Source organism: Corvus hawaiiensis, chromosome 17, assembly GCF_020740725.1.
Source record: "Corvus hawaiiensis isolate bCorHaw1 chromosome 17, bCorHaw1.pri.cur, whole genome shotgun sequence".
Taxonomy (NCBI): Eukaryota; Metazoa; Chordata; class Aves; order Passeriformes; family Corvidae; genus Corvus; species Corvus hawaiiensis.
The window spans coordinates 9316233-9333584 of NC_063229.1; the positions used below are offsets into that span (position 1 = coordinate 9316233).

Here is a 17352-nt window from a genome sequence, read left to right on the forward strand (position 1 = left end):
TGCCGTGCCGTGCCGTGCCGTGCCGTGCCAGCCTTCAGCCTCATCTCCCAAACCTCCCGGACCTCAGTCACAGCCCGGGACAGCTGCTCGGGGTGGCTGTTGCTGCTTCTCCACCCCAGCCCCGGCGATTAGGGCTGAGACAGAGGGACTGAAATGGGGCACAGAATTCCGGTTATTTAATGATTTTACTTTATGAAAGTGCGTCACTAATTAGAGGCAGGGATCTCCTCAGAGCTGGACTGCTTAAGATGAAAATTAAGACGCTGGGGGGACTCCAAGGGCCGGGTGGCAGCAGCGCGGGGCCACCCCGGCTCCCCCCTCCCGTTCCTCCGCCTCCTGCTCCGGGGTTACGCGGGGCGAGGAGCCCAGGGCCACCAGTCGCAGGGCACACCCGGCCCCGCGGGGCTTCGCAGACGGGGAGGGACCCCAAAACCCGGCTGGCTTCTTTTTTTGAGGTGGTTGCGCCGCTCCGGCAGAGGGGAGTTGCCATAGAAACGGGGGGGAAACCCGGCGGGGGGGCCGGGGGGAGGCACCCGCGGCGCCGTCGCTTTAAGATCGCAGAGGAGGGAGCAAATTACGCAGCTGCACGGCTCACCCCTCCCTCCCTCCCTTCTCCATCCATCCCTCCCTCCCTTCTCCATCCCTCCCTCCTCCATCCCTCCCTCATCCCTCCCTCATCCCTCCAGCGCTCCCGGCCGCCCCGCCGCACCCATGGAGGCCGGCGCAGGTGATGGAGACGGGGGAGGGCGCGAGGTGCGGGGTGGGGTGCGGGCCATCGCACCGGGCATCGCACCGGGTTCTGCACCGGGCCCCGCGCCGCCGCCGCTCACCGTCCGCTCTCTCCCTTCCCCGGCAGGTCGCTGAGCCCCCCGCCCCGGCGCTGCCGCCCCCGACATCGGCGGGGCCCTGCGCAGGTGAGCGGTGCGGGGCGCGGTGCGGGGGGCGCGGTGCGGGGCCCCGCGGCCGCCGTGACTCATCCCTTTCTGGCTGCAGATTCGGGGTGGAGGGAGGCGGGGGGCGCAGCCGGGTCCGCCAGCACCGCTCCGCATCGGGGGCGCGGGAGGGGGAGGGGTTCCCGGGGCACAGGGTGCTCGGGGCGGGTCACGCATCGGGCCCGCAGCGCACCCGCATTGCGTGTGCCAGACCCCCGCGGCACACACCAGACCCGTACTGCTGCACCAGAGCCCACGGCATGCGCTGGACCCCCATGGCGCGCACTGGACCCATGTCTGACTTGTCAGACCCATATCTTATGTACCCTGAGCCACACTGCAAACCCACCTGGACCCCCACCACACCCACCGGTCCTGCTTCACAGCCCTGGACCCATATGACATGCACTAGACCCACACAGCAGCATCAGCCACGCATTGCACTCACCAGACCTGCACTGCACTCGCCGGAACCACATCTCATGCAGCTGACCCACTTCACATGCACCAGACCCTCCTGGCACACCCCAGACCCTCCTTGCACACCCCAGACTCACATTTCATGCATCAGACCCTCCTTGCATGCCCCAGTCCCACATCACATGCACCAGACCCATATCTCATGCACCAGATCCTTGTCACATGCATCAGACCCTCCCTGCAAGCACCAGACCCTCACTGCACACCCCAGACCCACATCTCATGCGCCAGACCCTCCCTGCGTACACCAGTCCCATGTCACATGGATCACATGCACCAGACCGTCCCTGCACGCTCCAAACCCTCCCTACACACCCCAAACCCGCATCTCATGCATCAGACTCCCCCTTCAAGCACCAGCCCCGTATCAGTCATGCAGCATCCCAAAGTGTCTCTGGCACCATGGGGCATTGCAGGAGCCAGGGCTGCTCTGCAGTTGACATTTTATTATTTAATGGCTTCGTGCTCCGTCTCCAAAGGGACACAGGAACACCCGAGTGGGGTGATGAGCTGGGTGCTCTGTTCTCTCCTCCCCCCAAGGTCAGCGCTGTGGCTGTCACACAGAACCCACTGCTGGGCGCTTGTTCTGCTTATAAAATCCCGGTGTTCCCACCCTCTCTGGGCAACGGGCACGTTGTGCTGTGACCTTGTGCCAGAAGATGCAAATCCTGGTGTCCAGGACTCCCAGGGTGGGGGTCAGAGGGGCAGTGCCCGTGCTCCCATCTCAGAAGTGCTGCAGTGGGCTGAGGCAGGAGATGTGGTGTGTGGTTAAAGTAGGCCATTCCAGCGATGTGGAGACCAGGGCTAATCCCCTGGCACCGCCGTCATTCCCAGCCCTCACTCAAGGTGGATGGTGGTTGGGGGAGACCTTCTTCCGCCGTGCCGAGGCACGGAGGGGAGGAGGAGCTCTTGCACTGGAAGCTGGGTTTGTCTTCCAGGTTTTTGCCTTTGTATCTCAAAGGAGTAGGCTCTTGCTTCTGCTTCACACACCTCAGCTCAGCTCCTGCCAGAGCACCTGTGCAGTGTGGGCTGTGCAGTGGGATGTTACCTCCATCCCATCCTGTCGACCTTCCTGGCCCAGGGTGAGACCATGGGGTCTGCCTCCTGGGTGTCCCACTCCTGCTCTCATGCTGCTACAGTACTTGACATGGAGCTCTTTCCCATTTCCCTTTAGATCCAGAGTCCCCAACGAGAGCCCAGCCTTTGCCCTTTGGTCAAGCACCTTATTTTTAGCTAATGAGGGCTGGGAATTGCCACCTCCCCATTTGGAGTTGCAGCCAGGTCAGCCAGAAAAGTGATGAGCTGCATAACCCGAGCTTTCCAAATGGTGTCTGTTTTCCTGTAATCTCTGGGTGTCAACTCAGCATTTTATAACAAACGGGAGAATAAAAGGAGATGCTCCTGCCTTTTGGAATGGGACACAACCACTCTTAGCAACATTGATTTTTCTGGTGGTGTTGCATAAACACCCCGTGGGGTTTGTCTCTGCTTGTGCCGTGAGCACTTGGCTCTGCCCTGAGCTGGATTTAACGGTGGCCTTGGCAGTGCTGGGTTAGCAGTTGGATTTGAAGGTATTAAAGGTATTTTCCTACCTAAATGGTTCTGTGATTCCATGATCTCCCTCTGCCTAGGACCCAGGTGAAGCTTTGGGATGAACCCATCTACACTGGAGCAGAGGCTTCCAGCCTCTGGAGATATTGCCACATCCGTGGAATCTTCTAAGCAAAAGCAAAGCAATCCCATCATCCCAAAAATCCCCCATGGCAGGAGGAGGAGTGCAGATACAGTCATGAATGTTTGCCCTCAGCTGCCCAGGTGGTGGCCCCAGTGCTGACCCCCTTCTGCACCAGGACTTCTGCCTGCTGTGGCTGCTGGATCCTGCTCCTTCCCAGCTGTGTCCCAGTCCCTTTTCCAGTGCAAGCAGCCTTGGCATTTTCACTGTCCAGGGACACAGGGCTCTGGTTGTTGGCCACATGCAGCACTTGGCTTATTTCTAGTGTGAAGAAAAGCAGAGCTGGTGTCAGAAAGGCAGGGCAGGTCCTGGGGAGCCCTTGTTGGCCCCTGGAAAAACAAAGCTGTGGTTTCCCTCTCCATGTTCCCTCTGCTTTTAATCTTGTTCTTCGTGGAGGGCTGGAGATCTCCCAGGGGACCATGGGGACACCACAATTCCTCTCCCAGGTCTCTGCAGTGGTGAAGCTGCTCTCAGACGCTTGGGCTCAGTGCCACCATTGCAAAAGATTCCTCACACAGGACATGCCAAGGGAAACACAGGAATCCAGCAGCAGGCAGGATGATGGGAGCCTCGACAAAGGAAGCAGTGAGCGAGAAATCCGGGGAAATGTGGCGGCTGCTGGCACAGCAGTGTTGTGCTGAGGGTTGACACTGGCAGTGAGCTGCGGGCTCTCACACCTTCTCTCATGTTCCCCGTGGGGATGGGGTGAGCTGGCAGCAGCTGGATCCCTCTGTATCCAACAGGAGCTGAGCTTTGGAAGCTGATGGGAGCAAACTCTTGAGCCTGCAGCCATGAAACCCTCAGAGGAACAAGCTGAGGAACCATCACTGAGCCAGTGAGGAGGGTCTCTCCGGGGGTCCTATGTCCCTGTTTCCCATGTGAGAAGCATCTAGGAAGGGCGATACCTGCCCAGCCTGGTTTGTCCATCACTGGCACAGCCAGGGGATCCAGCAAGGAGTGGGGAAGTGGCAGGATTTGAGCCGAAGAAGCATCTCTGTGGGGCAGTGATCCAGCTGAGCCTGGGGAAATGTTCTTCTGGGGCACCAGGCTGAGCCCCCACTCTTGTCACTGCTCTGTCACTGCTCTGCCATCCATTGCTGTCGTGGTGTGATCAGTAGGCCAGCAGTGCTCCAGGTCCCCTCTATGGCTGACAGGAGCTGGGGACAGGAGATGAGCCCCATGGTGTCACCCACCCCGGCACTGTGGCACTGTGGGGGACTTGTGCTGATTCTGCATCCCAGCCCTCTGGGAGGGATCTACTTTTTCATGCTGTAGCTCCAGCTGTTTCCTTATCAAGGCCCATTGCTTTTATTTATCAGGAATTCCCCAGGCTAATTCCACTGCATGAAACAAGCCCTGGTTTTTGCTGTTGTTTGTAAGAGTGCTGCCTTTCTGTTCCACGTGTGCCAGGACACTCACAGGGAGTTTTGCTGTTGACAGCACCAGGAACACGTTGGTCCATGCAATGGACAGCATCCACCCTGCTCAGCCCTCCAGCTGCATTTTGGGGGATTTGCAGCGTGCTAGACCATGTGCAGGTGGTTTGCAGGAGAGCCTTTGGGTTTGGTGTAAGTTGGAGTGTCAGACCCTGGCCCATGTGGGCATTCCTGGGCAGTAAGGGCAGACACAGAGGTGCTGTGCTGAGCAGGGTCCTACTGGTCCCCCAGTATGGAGACAAGCCAGTGCCCCCAAATCACCTTCATCTTGGTCCGTGAATTGCACTGACCACCCCTGCTGTGGAGACAGCCTGAGAGAGCTGGTAGAGAAGAGAGGGCTCCGGTGAGACCTTAAGAGCCTCTTCCAGTGCCTAAAGGAGCTCCAAGAGGGCTGGAGACAGACTTTGGACAAGGGCATGGAGTGGCAGAACAAGGGGGAACAGTTCCACACTGACAGAGGGCAGGGTTAGACAGGATATTTGGAAAAAATTCTTCTCTGTGAGGGTGGTGGGGCCCTGGCACAGGGTGCCCAGAGAAGCTGTGGCTGTCCCATCCCTGGAAGTGTTCAAGGCCAGGTTGGATGGGCCTTGGAGCCACCTGGGACAGTGGAAGGTGTCCCTGCCCATGGCAGGAGGTTGGAACAAGACGAGCTTCAAGGTCCCTTCCAACCCAAACCATTCTGTCATTCTAACCCCCTGCTATGGGCAGGGATGCCACCCACTAGACCAGGGTTAATCTTGGATTTCCCTTGGCTTTCCTGGTGAGGCTCCATTGGTGCTGCAATCGCTCATCCTGGTCCATGTGATGGGGGTAATTCTGAGTGCAGATCCATGATTTCCTCCACCTTTAGTAGCCACATACCACACGGGAAGGTGTATGTTCAGCTTTGGTGCTGGATCTGCCCACCCTGCCTGCCTGGGCAGCCCATGGACACAGTGAGGCTTCTGGGGAGACTGAAGTGGCCCATTGATCCTCTGGGAATAATGAGAATTTATTACCACTGATTAAAATCCAAACACCCTGGGTGCTGTGGGAGGCATCGAGCCTCAGCGTGGGCACCAGGCGAGTCTGCAGCAGTGGGAGGAGGAGGATGAGGGAAATGAGGTCCCCAGACATGAGGCCAAAACCAGGTGTCCCCACAGAGCCCTTCCAGGCTGCGGGTGCTGGCGGCAGGTGCCTGGGGTGTGGTGCGGGGGGCTCTCAGGAGCCCCATGTGCTGGACACACACGTGCCACCTGCAGTGCTGGCACTTGCTGGTGTTAGTGAGGCACAGAGGGACCCCTGCACAGAGCAGGGTGGCATGAGGATGACCTTGCCATGAGTGGGGAAGATCCAGGTACAGCTGAGCTACCACTGGGCTGATGCTGGGTCCCACTCGGCTGCCACTCGGTGCCTACCACCCCTACAGGGCTGATGCTGGGCATCCCTGGAATGATACCAGATACCACTGGACTGCAGGGGAGAGGGTGAGGAATCAACCCTCTCAAATCTCTCTAAATCCCTGCTCAAGAGCTGTTGGAGTCCAGGCTGTGCCGCAGCCCCACATGGTGCTGCTGGAGGGTGACGGAGAATCCTGGAGGATGCTCCCGCCAGCGTGAGGCCACGCACAGCTCTTGGTGGATGCTGATTCACACTGCTGCAGTAGCAGAGCTCGCTGCCTACTTGGGAGCAGTGATCCAGCAGGACAGAACACTGCCTTCCCCTGCCCAGGTCATCTCCGGGCAAATCCATCCCAGGTGGGAACAGCAGGATCCCCAAATCCTTCTTGCACTGTCCCACGGTGCTGGCACCCCCCTGGCATGGGGCACTGTGCCTGCTGGGTCTTGGGGCTTCACAGCACCAGCACTCTGGGATCTTCAGTAATCTAGTTTGGGGATCAGAGAGCAGGGAATCCTAACACAGAGGAGGCCTGGGCTGGCCAGGGTGGGCGTTGAGGTATCCTGGAAAAGAAATAACCTGGGGTGGCAAATGCAAAAGGCTGCACTGGGGTGAGCTGGTTGTGCCCCCCTTCCCATTCTGCCTCCCCTGTTGTCCCACTCCTCTCACTCCCCTGGAGCAGGGCCAGCAGCACAGAGTGTTTCCTGTCACCCATCGATTATCTGTTGGCAGGTCCCATCTCCTGCATTGCTCTGCCAAAATCTGAGATAAATGCTGGCATTGTGAATGGGCCTGGGGGTGGGGGGCTCCCCATGCTGCCCCTGGCCCGTCAGTCTCTGGCAGCCTGGGAGCACAGTGGGGATCACAGCGGTGCCATGGGATGCTCGGCAGGATGCGGGTGCTGAGCAGATGCTTCCCTCATTCCCTCACATCCTGCATGTGCCCGAGGTGCTGCAAGCCTCTGGATCTGGCCTATTTATTTACAGCAAAGAGGGCTCTGTGTTTCCCAAGGGATTAGCTGCTGCTGCCTCATCATGCAGGGATCTGTTCTTCCTCACCTGATTTCACTGCTGAATGGGGGATTTGCACTTAATTAAGGAAAAGCAGGCACCCAGCCCACTGCAGGGAGAGCTGCCTGCCCAGGGAGCTCCATGGCTGGGTCAGAGCCCTTGTACCAGCTCTGCCCCCAGGAATGCCACCACTGCAGGTACTCTGTGTCCCTGTGGCATTACCCTGCTTGCTGGCAGGGATGGGCATCTGGGAGCAGGGGGAAGCTTGTCCCATGGTGGGCTCCACACCATGGGCAGGCACCTGCTCTGCTTCTGTTCTGCTTTTTAGATTAAGAACACCCTTGCCCTGTGCCCACAGCAGCCCAGTGGGACCACAGGCATGCAGCATTCCCGCATTTCTGGGCTATCTGTGGGAGACAAGTGGGAAGCACAGCCCAGATGTGCAGGGATGCTGTCCTCATCTGCCCCTGTGCTGGTGGCCCTGGGGACCATACTGATGCCCTGGTGCCAGGGCTCACCCCAGAGAGTCCCCATCTCACCAGGGCCATTTTCCTGCCTTCACCTCCTCTCTCTGTTGCCTTCGCCCACAGTTCCCTGTGCCCAGGACCCGTGGCACCGTGGCCATGTCCGTGCCGGGGAGCAGACGCGCATCCACAGGATCACGAAGGTGAATATGCTTCAACCTCTGGCCTCGGGACTGGACACCAGCGCCTGCAGCCGGGATGGGACGATCCCCACGATCCCCACACCTCCACCACCGGCTGCCACTTCGCAGCACGAACCCCCAGCCCAGCTTTCGGGGGTTTGCATGGCACTGCCCGCTGCACAGCACTTCCCTGTCCGTGCATGCAGCTCCCCGAGTGCTGCACGCCCCGTCCCTCTGTCCGTCTGTGCCACAGGCAGGACCGACCCCTCCGTCCGCCCAGGCGAAGGCAGGCAGTGGTGGAGAGCACTGGGTTGGGGCAGTGAAACTGGGAGGTATGTTAGCCCTTGGAAAATCTCTCCTTGAGCTGAGTGATAAAGAGAGAAAAAGAGGGAAAACGCGTTCATTCCCCTCCCAATGTGTCCATGACCTGGACTGCCGTTATGGAGGTCGGGCTCAGCATGGGCAGGGAGCGGAGGCAAAGCTGCCCACGTGTAGGTGATGCGCTGGCAGATGTGGCTCGAGCTATGCCGGGACTGTGCTCCCAGGGGACTCTCAAGGGGCTCCCAAGGGGCTTCCAAGGGGATCCCAGGGGCTCCCAAGGTCCTCAGGGTGCAAGGATGCTGTGCCAGCATCCATGGGCTGCCACGCCAGGGAGGGGGGAGCGGGTGGACATCCCCCCCAGCCCTGCCTTTGTGCCCGTCGCCATGTCCGTGCCATTTTGATCCCTGCTGTTTGTTTTGTCCTTTTGTCTTGTGTGTTCTCGGTGTGGTGGTTGGCAGTCGCGGGGTTTATGGACGGAGTGGCTTTGCCTCCTTCTTTAAGTCTTCAGCGCCCTCAGCCACTCGGCCTGAGACACAGCCTCTTCTCCCTGCCTCCAGGCGCCCCTCGCCCCCCGGGAGGGACACCTACGGCACCTCCTCGCTGAGCAGCAGCAGCAATTCTGGCTCCTGCAAGGGCAGCGACAGCAGCCCCACCCCAAGGTAACCCATCACCCGTGGCCCCAGGGCGGCTGCCGGGTGCCCCCGGGCAGGGGGAGCAGCCCCCCGTGCTGCCGGTGCCGGTGCCCGGCGGGAACAGGAGCGCAAGGGCCGCTGGAGCGAGGCTGTGCGCTGGGTGGCTGGGGGAGCCGGAGCTGGCGGAGCTGCTGGTGTGTCTCCAGAGACCCTCACTACCCTCCTCCTCCGAACCTCTCCGCCGCTGTTGTTGTGTCGTCTCCCTTCCTGTCCCCCCGCCTGCTGCCCAGGGATCCCCCGTCCTCTTCCCTCCGTCCTGCTGTGGCTGTGGCTTGCACGCTGCACGCTCCCTCACGCCACTCCCGCATTCCGAGGAGCACCCGGATCCTTCCAGACCAAAGGCACGAGGGCAAGAGCTTCGCTTCCATCCCCTCGTGTTGCCCGGCAAAGGTTTGGCAAGAGCTGGTGGCCCCCTGGCTTCTCAGCAGGGAGCTCCGGGTGTGTTCGGGGCACAAATAGCCGGCAACGAGCTGTGGGATGAGCACCGAGCTGTGGGATGGGCACCAGCCCCAGCCCCGCAGGCACAGCAGGCCGTGGTGCACTGCTCATCTCCTGCCTGCCCCTGCCAGCTCCCAGAGGTGGAATCATTCTGGGAGGATGTGAGGGGCCCGAGGGTGGCATAGTGAGCAGATCCCATGTGTGCTGCGGCCGGGGGCAGGGGCCATCCTGCTGCCATGGGGCTTTCTAAGGCATGGATGCTTCTAACATGATGCTTCTGGACGTGGCTAAAGGCTGCTGGGCTGATGGACACCATGCAGGGGGCTTTGGGATGCCTCCCTTCCATACACGGGGAGTTTGGTCCCCCCGCTGCCATGCCAGAGCCACTCATGCAGCTCCCAGCTCTCCATGTGCCTCCCAGCCTGGCCTTGTAGCCCTGTCCCTGGCCAGCCCCTGCTCTCTGCACTGTCCCAGGCTTTGGGCCAGAGATGTCACTTCATCTGCCCCAGTGCCAGTGGTGGCACAAGGAGGGTCCAGAAGTGCTGCTGGCCCAGTGTGGAGCAGATGCTGGATTCCCTGGCTTGCTCCCCGCAGGCAGGACAGCCACCATCTCGAGACTTGCTCCATCCCAAACCCTTCCATTCCCCATCTTGTGCCTCCATCTCTGGCGGGGCTGATCCCACCCTGGGGTCTCCTTCCACATCAGTTGTTTCCAGGAAGATCCCTCCGGGCACACAGCGACCTTGGTGCCCCCAGTTCTGATCATAACCCAGCAAAGTGCCCAGCACCACAGAGGGCTCAGCACCTGACAGCAGCACCGTTGTGTCCAGGGGCTGCACCCACCCTCCTACCAGGGCACAGCACTGAGGACACCCACCCTGTCTGTCCTGCCAGAGGCACAACACAAAAGACACCCACCCTGGCCCTCCTGCTCTCAGGGCTCCTTTGGGATGTATTATGGGGCTGCACCCTGAGAGCAGGCCTTAGGATCCCTGGGTCAAGCCTGTGCTGACCCTGGCACTGGCAGTGGGTGACATCTGTGTCCCTGCAGGCGCTCGTCCAAGTACAACCTCTGCAGCGATAACCATGGGATAAAGCCGCCGACTCCGGAGCAGTACCTGACTCCCCTGCAGCAGAAAGAGGTCTGCATCCGGCACCTGAAGGCTCGCCTGAAGGACACACAGGAGCGGCTGCAGGACAGGTGAGCATGGGAGCAGCAGGCACAGACCCCATGGCATGGGAGCTGCTGGACAGGGTGCCAGCACCAGCCATTGCCACCCGCTGTGGCAGCTCCTGAAAGGAACTGGTCCTTCTGGGTGTCTCAGTTCCCAGCATGGCACCTTGTCCTCGTGCTTGTGCCCAGGCACTGAGGACACAGCTGTACCACGGCATTGCCAGCACGTGGGATCTGGCACTGCTGCCTGTCCAATCTGGGAGCTGCAGATCTGGGGACTAGAGAGCCCCACGTCCCACCTGCAGTGGCTGTGCTCTGCCCTCATCCTGGTTAAGTCCCTGCCATGCTTTTGCTGAATTTCAGCGTCAGAGGGTGGCTAATCCCCATCTGCTCCTCTCAGGCTTAGGCACGGCCCCGGTGCCGTGCCAGCTGTCACGTGCCCACCCGGGGCACCTGCCCACCCCCACGCAGCCCTTGGGAGCCCTGGGCACTGCAGCCCCTCTGGGGAAAGACTGAGCGTCACTTCTAGGGATCCCTGAGCTCCCATTGCTCCCAACAGTGCTCCCAGGCGGCCCTGAGCATTAGTCCTGAGGGTCCTCAAGCATCCATCCTTGGGGTCCCCGAGTGTCACTCCTGAGGGTCCCTAAGCATCACTCCTGGAGGTCCCCAAACATTGTTCCTGAGGGTCCCTGAGCATCACTCAGAGGCTCCCTCAGCATCACTCCAAGGCTCCCTGAGCATCACTCCTGGGGATCCCTAAGCCACTGGATCCATCCCTTATTCCCAGTTGGGAGTTTTACTGGGTGATCTGATTGCAACCCAGTGCTGGGCACACGAGGACAGGGCTGTCCCTGCAGCCCCCTCAACGCCGCGGTGGTGCCCTCCCGTCTCTGCAGGGATGCTGAGATCGAGGACCTGAAGACGCAGCTGTCACGGATGCAGGAGGACTGGATCGAGGAGGAGTGCCACCGCGTGGAGGCCCAGCTGGCGCTGAAAGAGGCTCGCAAGGAGATCAAGCAGCTGAAGCAGGTCATCGACACAGTGAAGAACAACCTGCTGGAGAAGGACAAAGGCCTCCAGAAGTATTTTGTGGACATCAACATCCAGAACAAGAAGCTGGAGACGCTGCTGCACAGCATGGAGGTGGCACAGAATGGGGCGCTGAAGGACGAGGGCGCCGGCGAGTCGGCCGGGGGGTCCCCAGCCCGATCCCTCACCCGCAGCTCCACCTACACCAAGCTGAGCGACCAGGGAGCCGGGGACCGCAACGTGGGGGGCTCGCAGACCATCTCGCTGGACGAGGGGGCCGACAGCAGCTTCGTGGGGATGGAGGAGGCTCCGGGCCACACGGACCCGCTGGAGGTGGGGGGTGAGCCCGGCACCCGCCTGCCCCCCAGCAACACCTACGAGAAGGTGCTGGGACTGCGGAGCAGCGCGGAGGCAGGGGTGCAGGCCAGCTGCATGCAGGAGCGGGCCATCCAGACGGACTTCGTGCCCTGCCAGCCCGACCTGGACACCATCCTGGAGAAGGTGATGAAGTCCCAGGCTTGCAGCTTGGGCAGCCCTACCTCCGCCTGGGTCTCTGAAATGGAAGACACGATGCCCGTCCCCGAGCTCGCCAACCCCACCGGGACCACGGACCTGATGGTGGCCGAGCCCGACGCCGCGACGGCGGCTGCCGGTGCCGAGGGGGGTGTCCCCTGCAACCCGGCGGTGCGGCAGCCCCCCAGCGCCAGCCCCTCGGTGGCCATCGCCTGCGTGGCGGAGGAGGAGCTGACGGAGGTGACCGGCTGCGAGACCAGCCCTTCCAAGAGCTACTGGAGCCGCCACTTCATCGTGGATCTGCTGGCGGTGGTGGTGCCGGCGGTGCCCACGGTGGCCTGGCTGTGCCGCTCGCAGCGGCGGCAGGGCCAGCCCATCTACAACATCAGCTCGCTGCTGCGGGGCTGCTGCACCGTCGCCCTGCACTCCATCCGCAGGATGGGCTGTCGCCCCGTCGCCAGCCCCGGCCCCGGCGGCACCGCCCAGCCCTGACCCCTCCGACGCCCTCCACCCGCCCCCACGGACCCGACTGCTGATTGTAAAGCCCCGGCGTGGCACCGGCGGGTGGGAAGGGGCCATGGGGCCTGTGGGTGCATCGAGGTGTGCTGCCCCGCCCTGCTCCTTTGTCCTGGAGGAGGGAAAGAACCGTTGTTGGAAGAGGTGTCTGCACCCAGCGTCAGCCCCCGCCGATGGACACCCGTGCCTGTGCCACTGGCTGCGGGGGCTGTGGGGCTGCACCCGCCGGAGGGGGCTCTCTCTCCATCGCGCTTGCTTTTTATTTGTCGCCGGTTTATCCCCGGGGCCAGCCCTGCCACGGGCGGGTGATGACAAGGAGCCGCTGGCAGCGTGGGGCGCTGGGGATGCAGCGGTTCCTTGCTCCAGGTGCAGTGTCTGTCTGTGGGCAGGGGGATGGGGGGTTCCTGTCCAGACACAGGAATCAGCTCCAGAGCGGTTCGGTCCAGCCCGCCATTCCCTAGGAGACGCCTCCCCACATTGGGATGGAACTGGGCTGCAGCTTGCTCACGGAGCCCCCCGAGGAAGCCGTGGGCTCTCCCTCCCCTTGCTTTGCACTATATTCACTTTTTTTTGGGTACAGACTGAAGCCCGGCTGTTGGGACTCTGGCTGCAGGGGGCTCCTGCAGTTTTGTCAGCCGTGCTGCCGGTGATCGCACCATGTGCTGGAGCTCGGATGCCTTTGCTGGGGTGCGGGCAGTGCCGTGCAGGCAGAGCCAAGCCCTTTGCCACCCCGGCCCACCCAAACCCCTGCTGTGCCGGTGGCCGCCGGAAAAATGCCTTTTTTTCTGTTGTTGAAACACAAAGACAGCAAGGATTGATCAGCGGGGCTGTTGGGGCGCGGGACTTGGGGCTCCCTCGGGCACACCGTGCTCCCACCCCACGAATGTCTGTGGTTTCTTCGTGACTTGAACTAACAGTGTTTCCCCCCAACCCCAACCCAAGCCCACTCCCCCACCCATGGGTGCCACCAGCCAGGTGCCCTGGCAGCCGGTGATGCTCCACACGCCGGTGTCCAGTGGTTCCCCAGAGGGGCATGGGCCAGGTCCTCTGTGCTCCACGCTTCCCTGCACCCCCCCGTGCTGGGAGGGCAGTGGGGACAGCAGCTCTGCCACCAGCACAGCACCAGGTGCCAGGGGAAAGATTGGGGGAGCAGCAGTGTCCAGGCAGCTGGGGCAGATGTAAGCGGAGCTGGGATATTCGCCTCTCGTGCAATGTATTTGTGGATCTGTGTACACGTCTGTTAGACCATCCAAAGCTTTGCCAAGAAATAAATGTAACGACTATATTTGAAAGACAAATCTATATAATATATTTTTTAAATACAGAACTGAAAAAGCTGTAACCCCCCTCTTCTTGTTTCCCCTGTCCTGTACTCGCTCTCTGTGGTGGATGTAATAAATGTCGCTGGGTCTGTGTCTGCTTTGGCTGGAGCCAGCCCTTGGCATCCGCCCTGAGGGGGGTGGCCCAAGCAGGGACACGGGGACAATGGGACCCTGGTACAGGACAGCTGCCCCATCCCTGCTGAGGAGAGGAAGAACCACCCAGCAGCCACCAGCCTCTGAAGGGATAAGGGGGTTTGTGCTAAAATAGCTACTTTTGAGGTGCTGTGGGGTCCCCTCGGCAGGTCCTCCAGGCTTCCAGCATCAGCTCCCAGGACAGCTGCGATGGTATCACAGGTCAGGGATGGAGTGGTCCATGGATGACTTCACCAGCCCTGATGAGAGCCTGAGCACAGGGAAGGGAGGTCAGTGGGGGGAACTGGGGGGCCCTGTGGGTTGTGGGGGGGTCCCTACAGCCCCTCATTCTCACCGTTTGACCATGTGCTCGTAGATCACGGTGGGGATGATGGTCAGTGTCACCACGTTCCCAGCCCCTGCCAGCACCTCCATGAGCTGCTTATCCTGCGGGAGAGAGCGGGGGGTCCGTGGGGTGCCTGGCTTTGCTCAGTATCCCCCTCCCTCCTGCATTCTCTGACCACATCCTGGACTCCCCAGGATGTCCTGCACCACTGGTGCACAGCCCTACCTTCATGCCGATGACATTCTGGCCATTCACCTCGCAGATGCAGTGGTGGGTGAGGAGCCCGTTGCGGGCAGCTGAGCTGTCCTTGGCCAGTGACACAATCTTCCCCTTCTTCACCACGATGCCGATGTGGCCGGTGCTGTCCTTGTGCACAGTCACGGTGCGCTGGAAAGGCCTGCGGGGAGACCACCATCAGTGCTGCCACCGGCACTGCCATCCCCACCGGTGCCACCACTTGCTCACCTGTCCCGAACCACCATGACGATCTTTTCGGGGTTCGCCTTCTTCAGTGCCCGCTGTGCCTTGTCACTGCTCCAGCCCGCACAGTTCCTGCCGTCGATCTGCAGCACCTGGTCCCCGAAGCGCAGCCCCACCAGCGCTGCCGGCGAGTTGGCCTTCACCAGCTGCACAAAGATGCCCTGGGGACACAGTGGAGTGGTGGCACAGGGACCAGTGGCCATGCCATGTGCCATGCCATCTGCACCCTGCTGTGCTGTGGCACGCTGTGACATTTAATGCCACACATCGCTGTGCCACGAGACAGTGCCATGTCACACTGTGCTCTACTGTCATGCTTATGCCATGTCACATCATGCCATGCCACGCTGCCCCATGCCGTGCCCAGCCCCTCACCTGGTCGACATTCTTCAGCTGCAGCCCCGTCTTGCCCCGCTCATCCTTGCACAGGTGGATCTCCCGCACACCCGGCTTGATCTCTGCCCGCCGCAGCCCTGCGCTGTTCCCGCTCAGGGGGGCAACCAGCTGGCCTGGTTGGGGCCCAGCGGGGGTCAGTGCCTGTGGGGGAGCTGGGGGTCAGTGGGGACAGGGGGACACAAGGCCCTGTGCACCTCAACCCTTGGGAGAATATCCCTTTCCGAGGATGAGGAACCAGAGGGACCCCCATCATGGCATGGACAGCCCATGTGGGGCAGGGAGAGCTGCCAGCCCAGACACCTACTGTGCTGTCCTCCGTGTGCAGGTTCTTCTGGATCTCCTCACTGGACAGTGCCAGCCCCATGTAGTTCTCCAGCTCAGCCAGGTTGGGGTACAGCACAGGTGGCTCTGAGGGACACACCGAGGGTGGTCTCAGCTCCTGGGGTCCCCAACCCACAGCTATTGCCCCCTCCCTCCCAGGAGCCCCCTGGGACCACGGGATAGCAAAGAGAGACCCCAAAATCCCATCCTCAACCCATGCATTGAGTTGGGGGCAGGTCTCAGCTGAGACCCCCTCACACTGAACAGCACTGCCCACCCAGACAGCCCCTGCACAGAGTGAGCTGATCATGCCCCACCTTACCAGTGCCTGAGGTGAGCTTCGGCTTCTCTGTCACCACTGTGGTGGCAGGGGTCCTCACCCCAGCCGCTGCCTGTGCCTGCCAAGAGACAGGGTCTGCTCAACGCTACGCCCCCCACCCTGGGGTGAGGCCCCACAGGGACCCATTGGGGTCTGCTCACTCCCTGTAACGCTGCTGTGCTGGCACTGACCTGCAGGACCTGGTGGCCCTTCATGTCCTCCAGAGAGGGGTAGAGTGTTGCCATCGCTGCTGCTGTCTGGGGAGGACAGGGATGGGGTTGTTCAGGGACTGGGGTGCCTCTCTCCAAGCATCCCTCCCAGCCCCTGTGCCGGAGATGGGCTGTCACAGTGTGACTCAAGACTATGTCACCAGGGCCACCACCACTTCCTGGTGGCTGGGTGCTGGGCACTGACACCTGGGCATTGCTTGGCTAGTGGCAGGTCCTGCTCCCCACGTTCACCTGCCCCACAGGGCCATCCCAACATCACCCACGTAGGGGAGCAGGATATCCCATGGGAATGGCCCCTTTGCCCCCTCATCAGACCCTCTGCTCCCCACGTCCAGCTGGCCAGTGGGGCCATTCCAGCATTACCCAGAAACAGCAGTGAGATGTCCCATGGGAACAGCCCTCGTACACACCATCAGCCCCCTCTGCGCCTCATGTTGTGCCCAAGGTTGTGCCCCCCAAACCTACTCTGTGGCATCTCATGCCCCAAAAAGCATAATCCAAAACTCATGGTGTAGGGGCCAAATCCAGACCCAGCTCTGAGCCCTGCAGGAACCAGGCAGGATCCCACCCACAGCCCAGAGACAGCAGCAGCACCCAACAGACAAGACCAATCCCCCCCCCCCACCCAAGTCCAACCCTGGGACCCCTGGACTTACCAGCCAACAGCTCCCAGGTCCTTGTGACACCCTCTGCCTGGCCCCTGGATTTTATAGCCAGACCCAGCCCAGGGAGGGGCCAGACAGCCTCAGCTGATTGCACTCCCGACAGGTAGGGCACAGGTGAGGAAGAGGAAGGTGAAGGCAACAATACACAGAGCTCTGTCACTGCAGGGATGGAACAGGGATTGGGATAGGGATGGCTTTCTGTAGGTTCGGGCATCCTGAGGGAGCAGAGATGGGGCTGTGCCCCCCCATGGTGGCCCCCTCTCTCACTGCATCACTTCTCCTGCCAGCCCCAGCATGTGGCTTGGCCCCCCAACTGGGCCCCACCCCCTCATTATCGTTCCTGGGCTCCACAGGCCCTGCTGGGGGAGCAAAGGGGGTTCCCCACCGTGAGCCCCTTCGTGGGCGGTGGCTCCCACTGACACCTCTCTGCCCGGGCGCGTGGGGCTGACGCAGCCGTGACTGGGATCCCGTGTCCCGCACCCTTCCAGCCGTCACCTGGGACATGTGCCAGGTGTGGGAGTCCCACGCTGCAGGTGGAGAATGAGCCAGCACAGAGCTCAGCATGGGGTGGCTGTGGTGTCCCGCTGCCATGGGCCATCACCATGTCACCTGGGGATCCAGCCCTCCAGCACGCACTGGTGACATTCTGCTGTTGGCAGTGGGGATGCCTGGGCCACTGTGGCCCCATGAGCCGGGCAGGGGGGTGCTGAGGGTGCTTGGGCAGGCCTGGAGCTGGTGGCACTGGCCCAGAGCTCCCCGGCACGGGGCCAGTCCCACCGTGGAGCCGCAGCCAGGCACGTCCCAGCTCCTTGTGCCTCCGCTCCAGCGTGCCAGGCCAGGAGGAA

The 17352-nt window shown here is 61.5% G+C and overlaps 2 protein-coding genes across 4 annotated transcripts; one reads left to right on the forward strand and one right to left on the reverse strand.

Annotated features, from left to right (window-relative positions):
- The first annotated feature begins 436 nt into the window (after positions 1-436).
- SNPH (syntaphilin) lies at positions 437-13713 on the forward strand. 3 transcript variants are annotated; one of them, XM_048321621.1, is made up of 6 exons: positions 437-455; positions 857-914; positions 7558-7634; positions 8393-8593; positions 10116-10265; positions 11135-13713. In XM_048321621.1, exons 3-6 carry the CDS (start codon positions 7591-7593, stop codon positions 12270-12272), a joined length of 1533 nt encoding a protein of 510 aa, XP_048177578.1. In that variant the 5' UTR covers positions 437-455; positions 857-914; positions 7558-7590; the 3' UTR covers positions 12273-13713. The 3 variants fall into 3 exon arrangements, with proteins under 3 accessions (XP_048177578.1, XP_048177577.1, XP_048177576.1); XM_048321620.1 differs by lacking the exon at positions 437-455 and adding an exon at positions 617-727; XM_048321619.1 differs by lacking the exon at positions 437-455 and having other exon boundaries at positions 899-914; positions 7558-7945.
- Positions 13582-16773, reverse strand: SDCBP2 (syndecan binding protein 2). The gene is made up of 9 exons (XM_048321622.1): positions 16499-16773; positions 15804-15869; positions 15616-15691; positions 15277-15380; positions 14952-15113; positions 14562-14737; positions 14322-14493; positions 14106-14197; positions 13582-14021 (listed from the first exon to the last, which is right to left on the reverse strand). Exons 2-9 carry the CDS (start codon positions 15855-15857, stop codon positions 13967-13969), a joined length of 891 nt encoding a protein of 296 aa, XP_048177579.1. The 5' UTR covers positions 15858-15869; positions 16499-16773; the 3' UTR covers positions 13582-13966.
- Between the last annotated feature and the right edge of the window lie 579 nt (positions 16774-17352).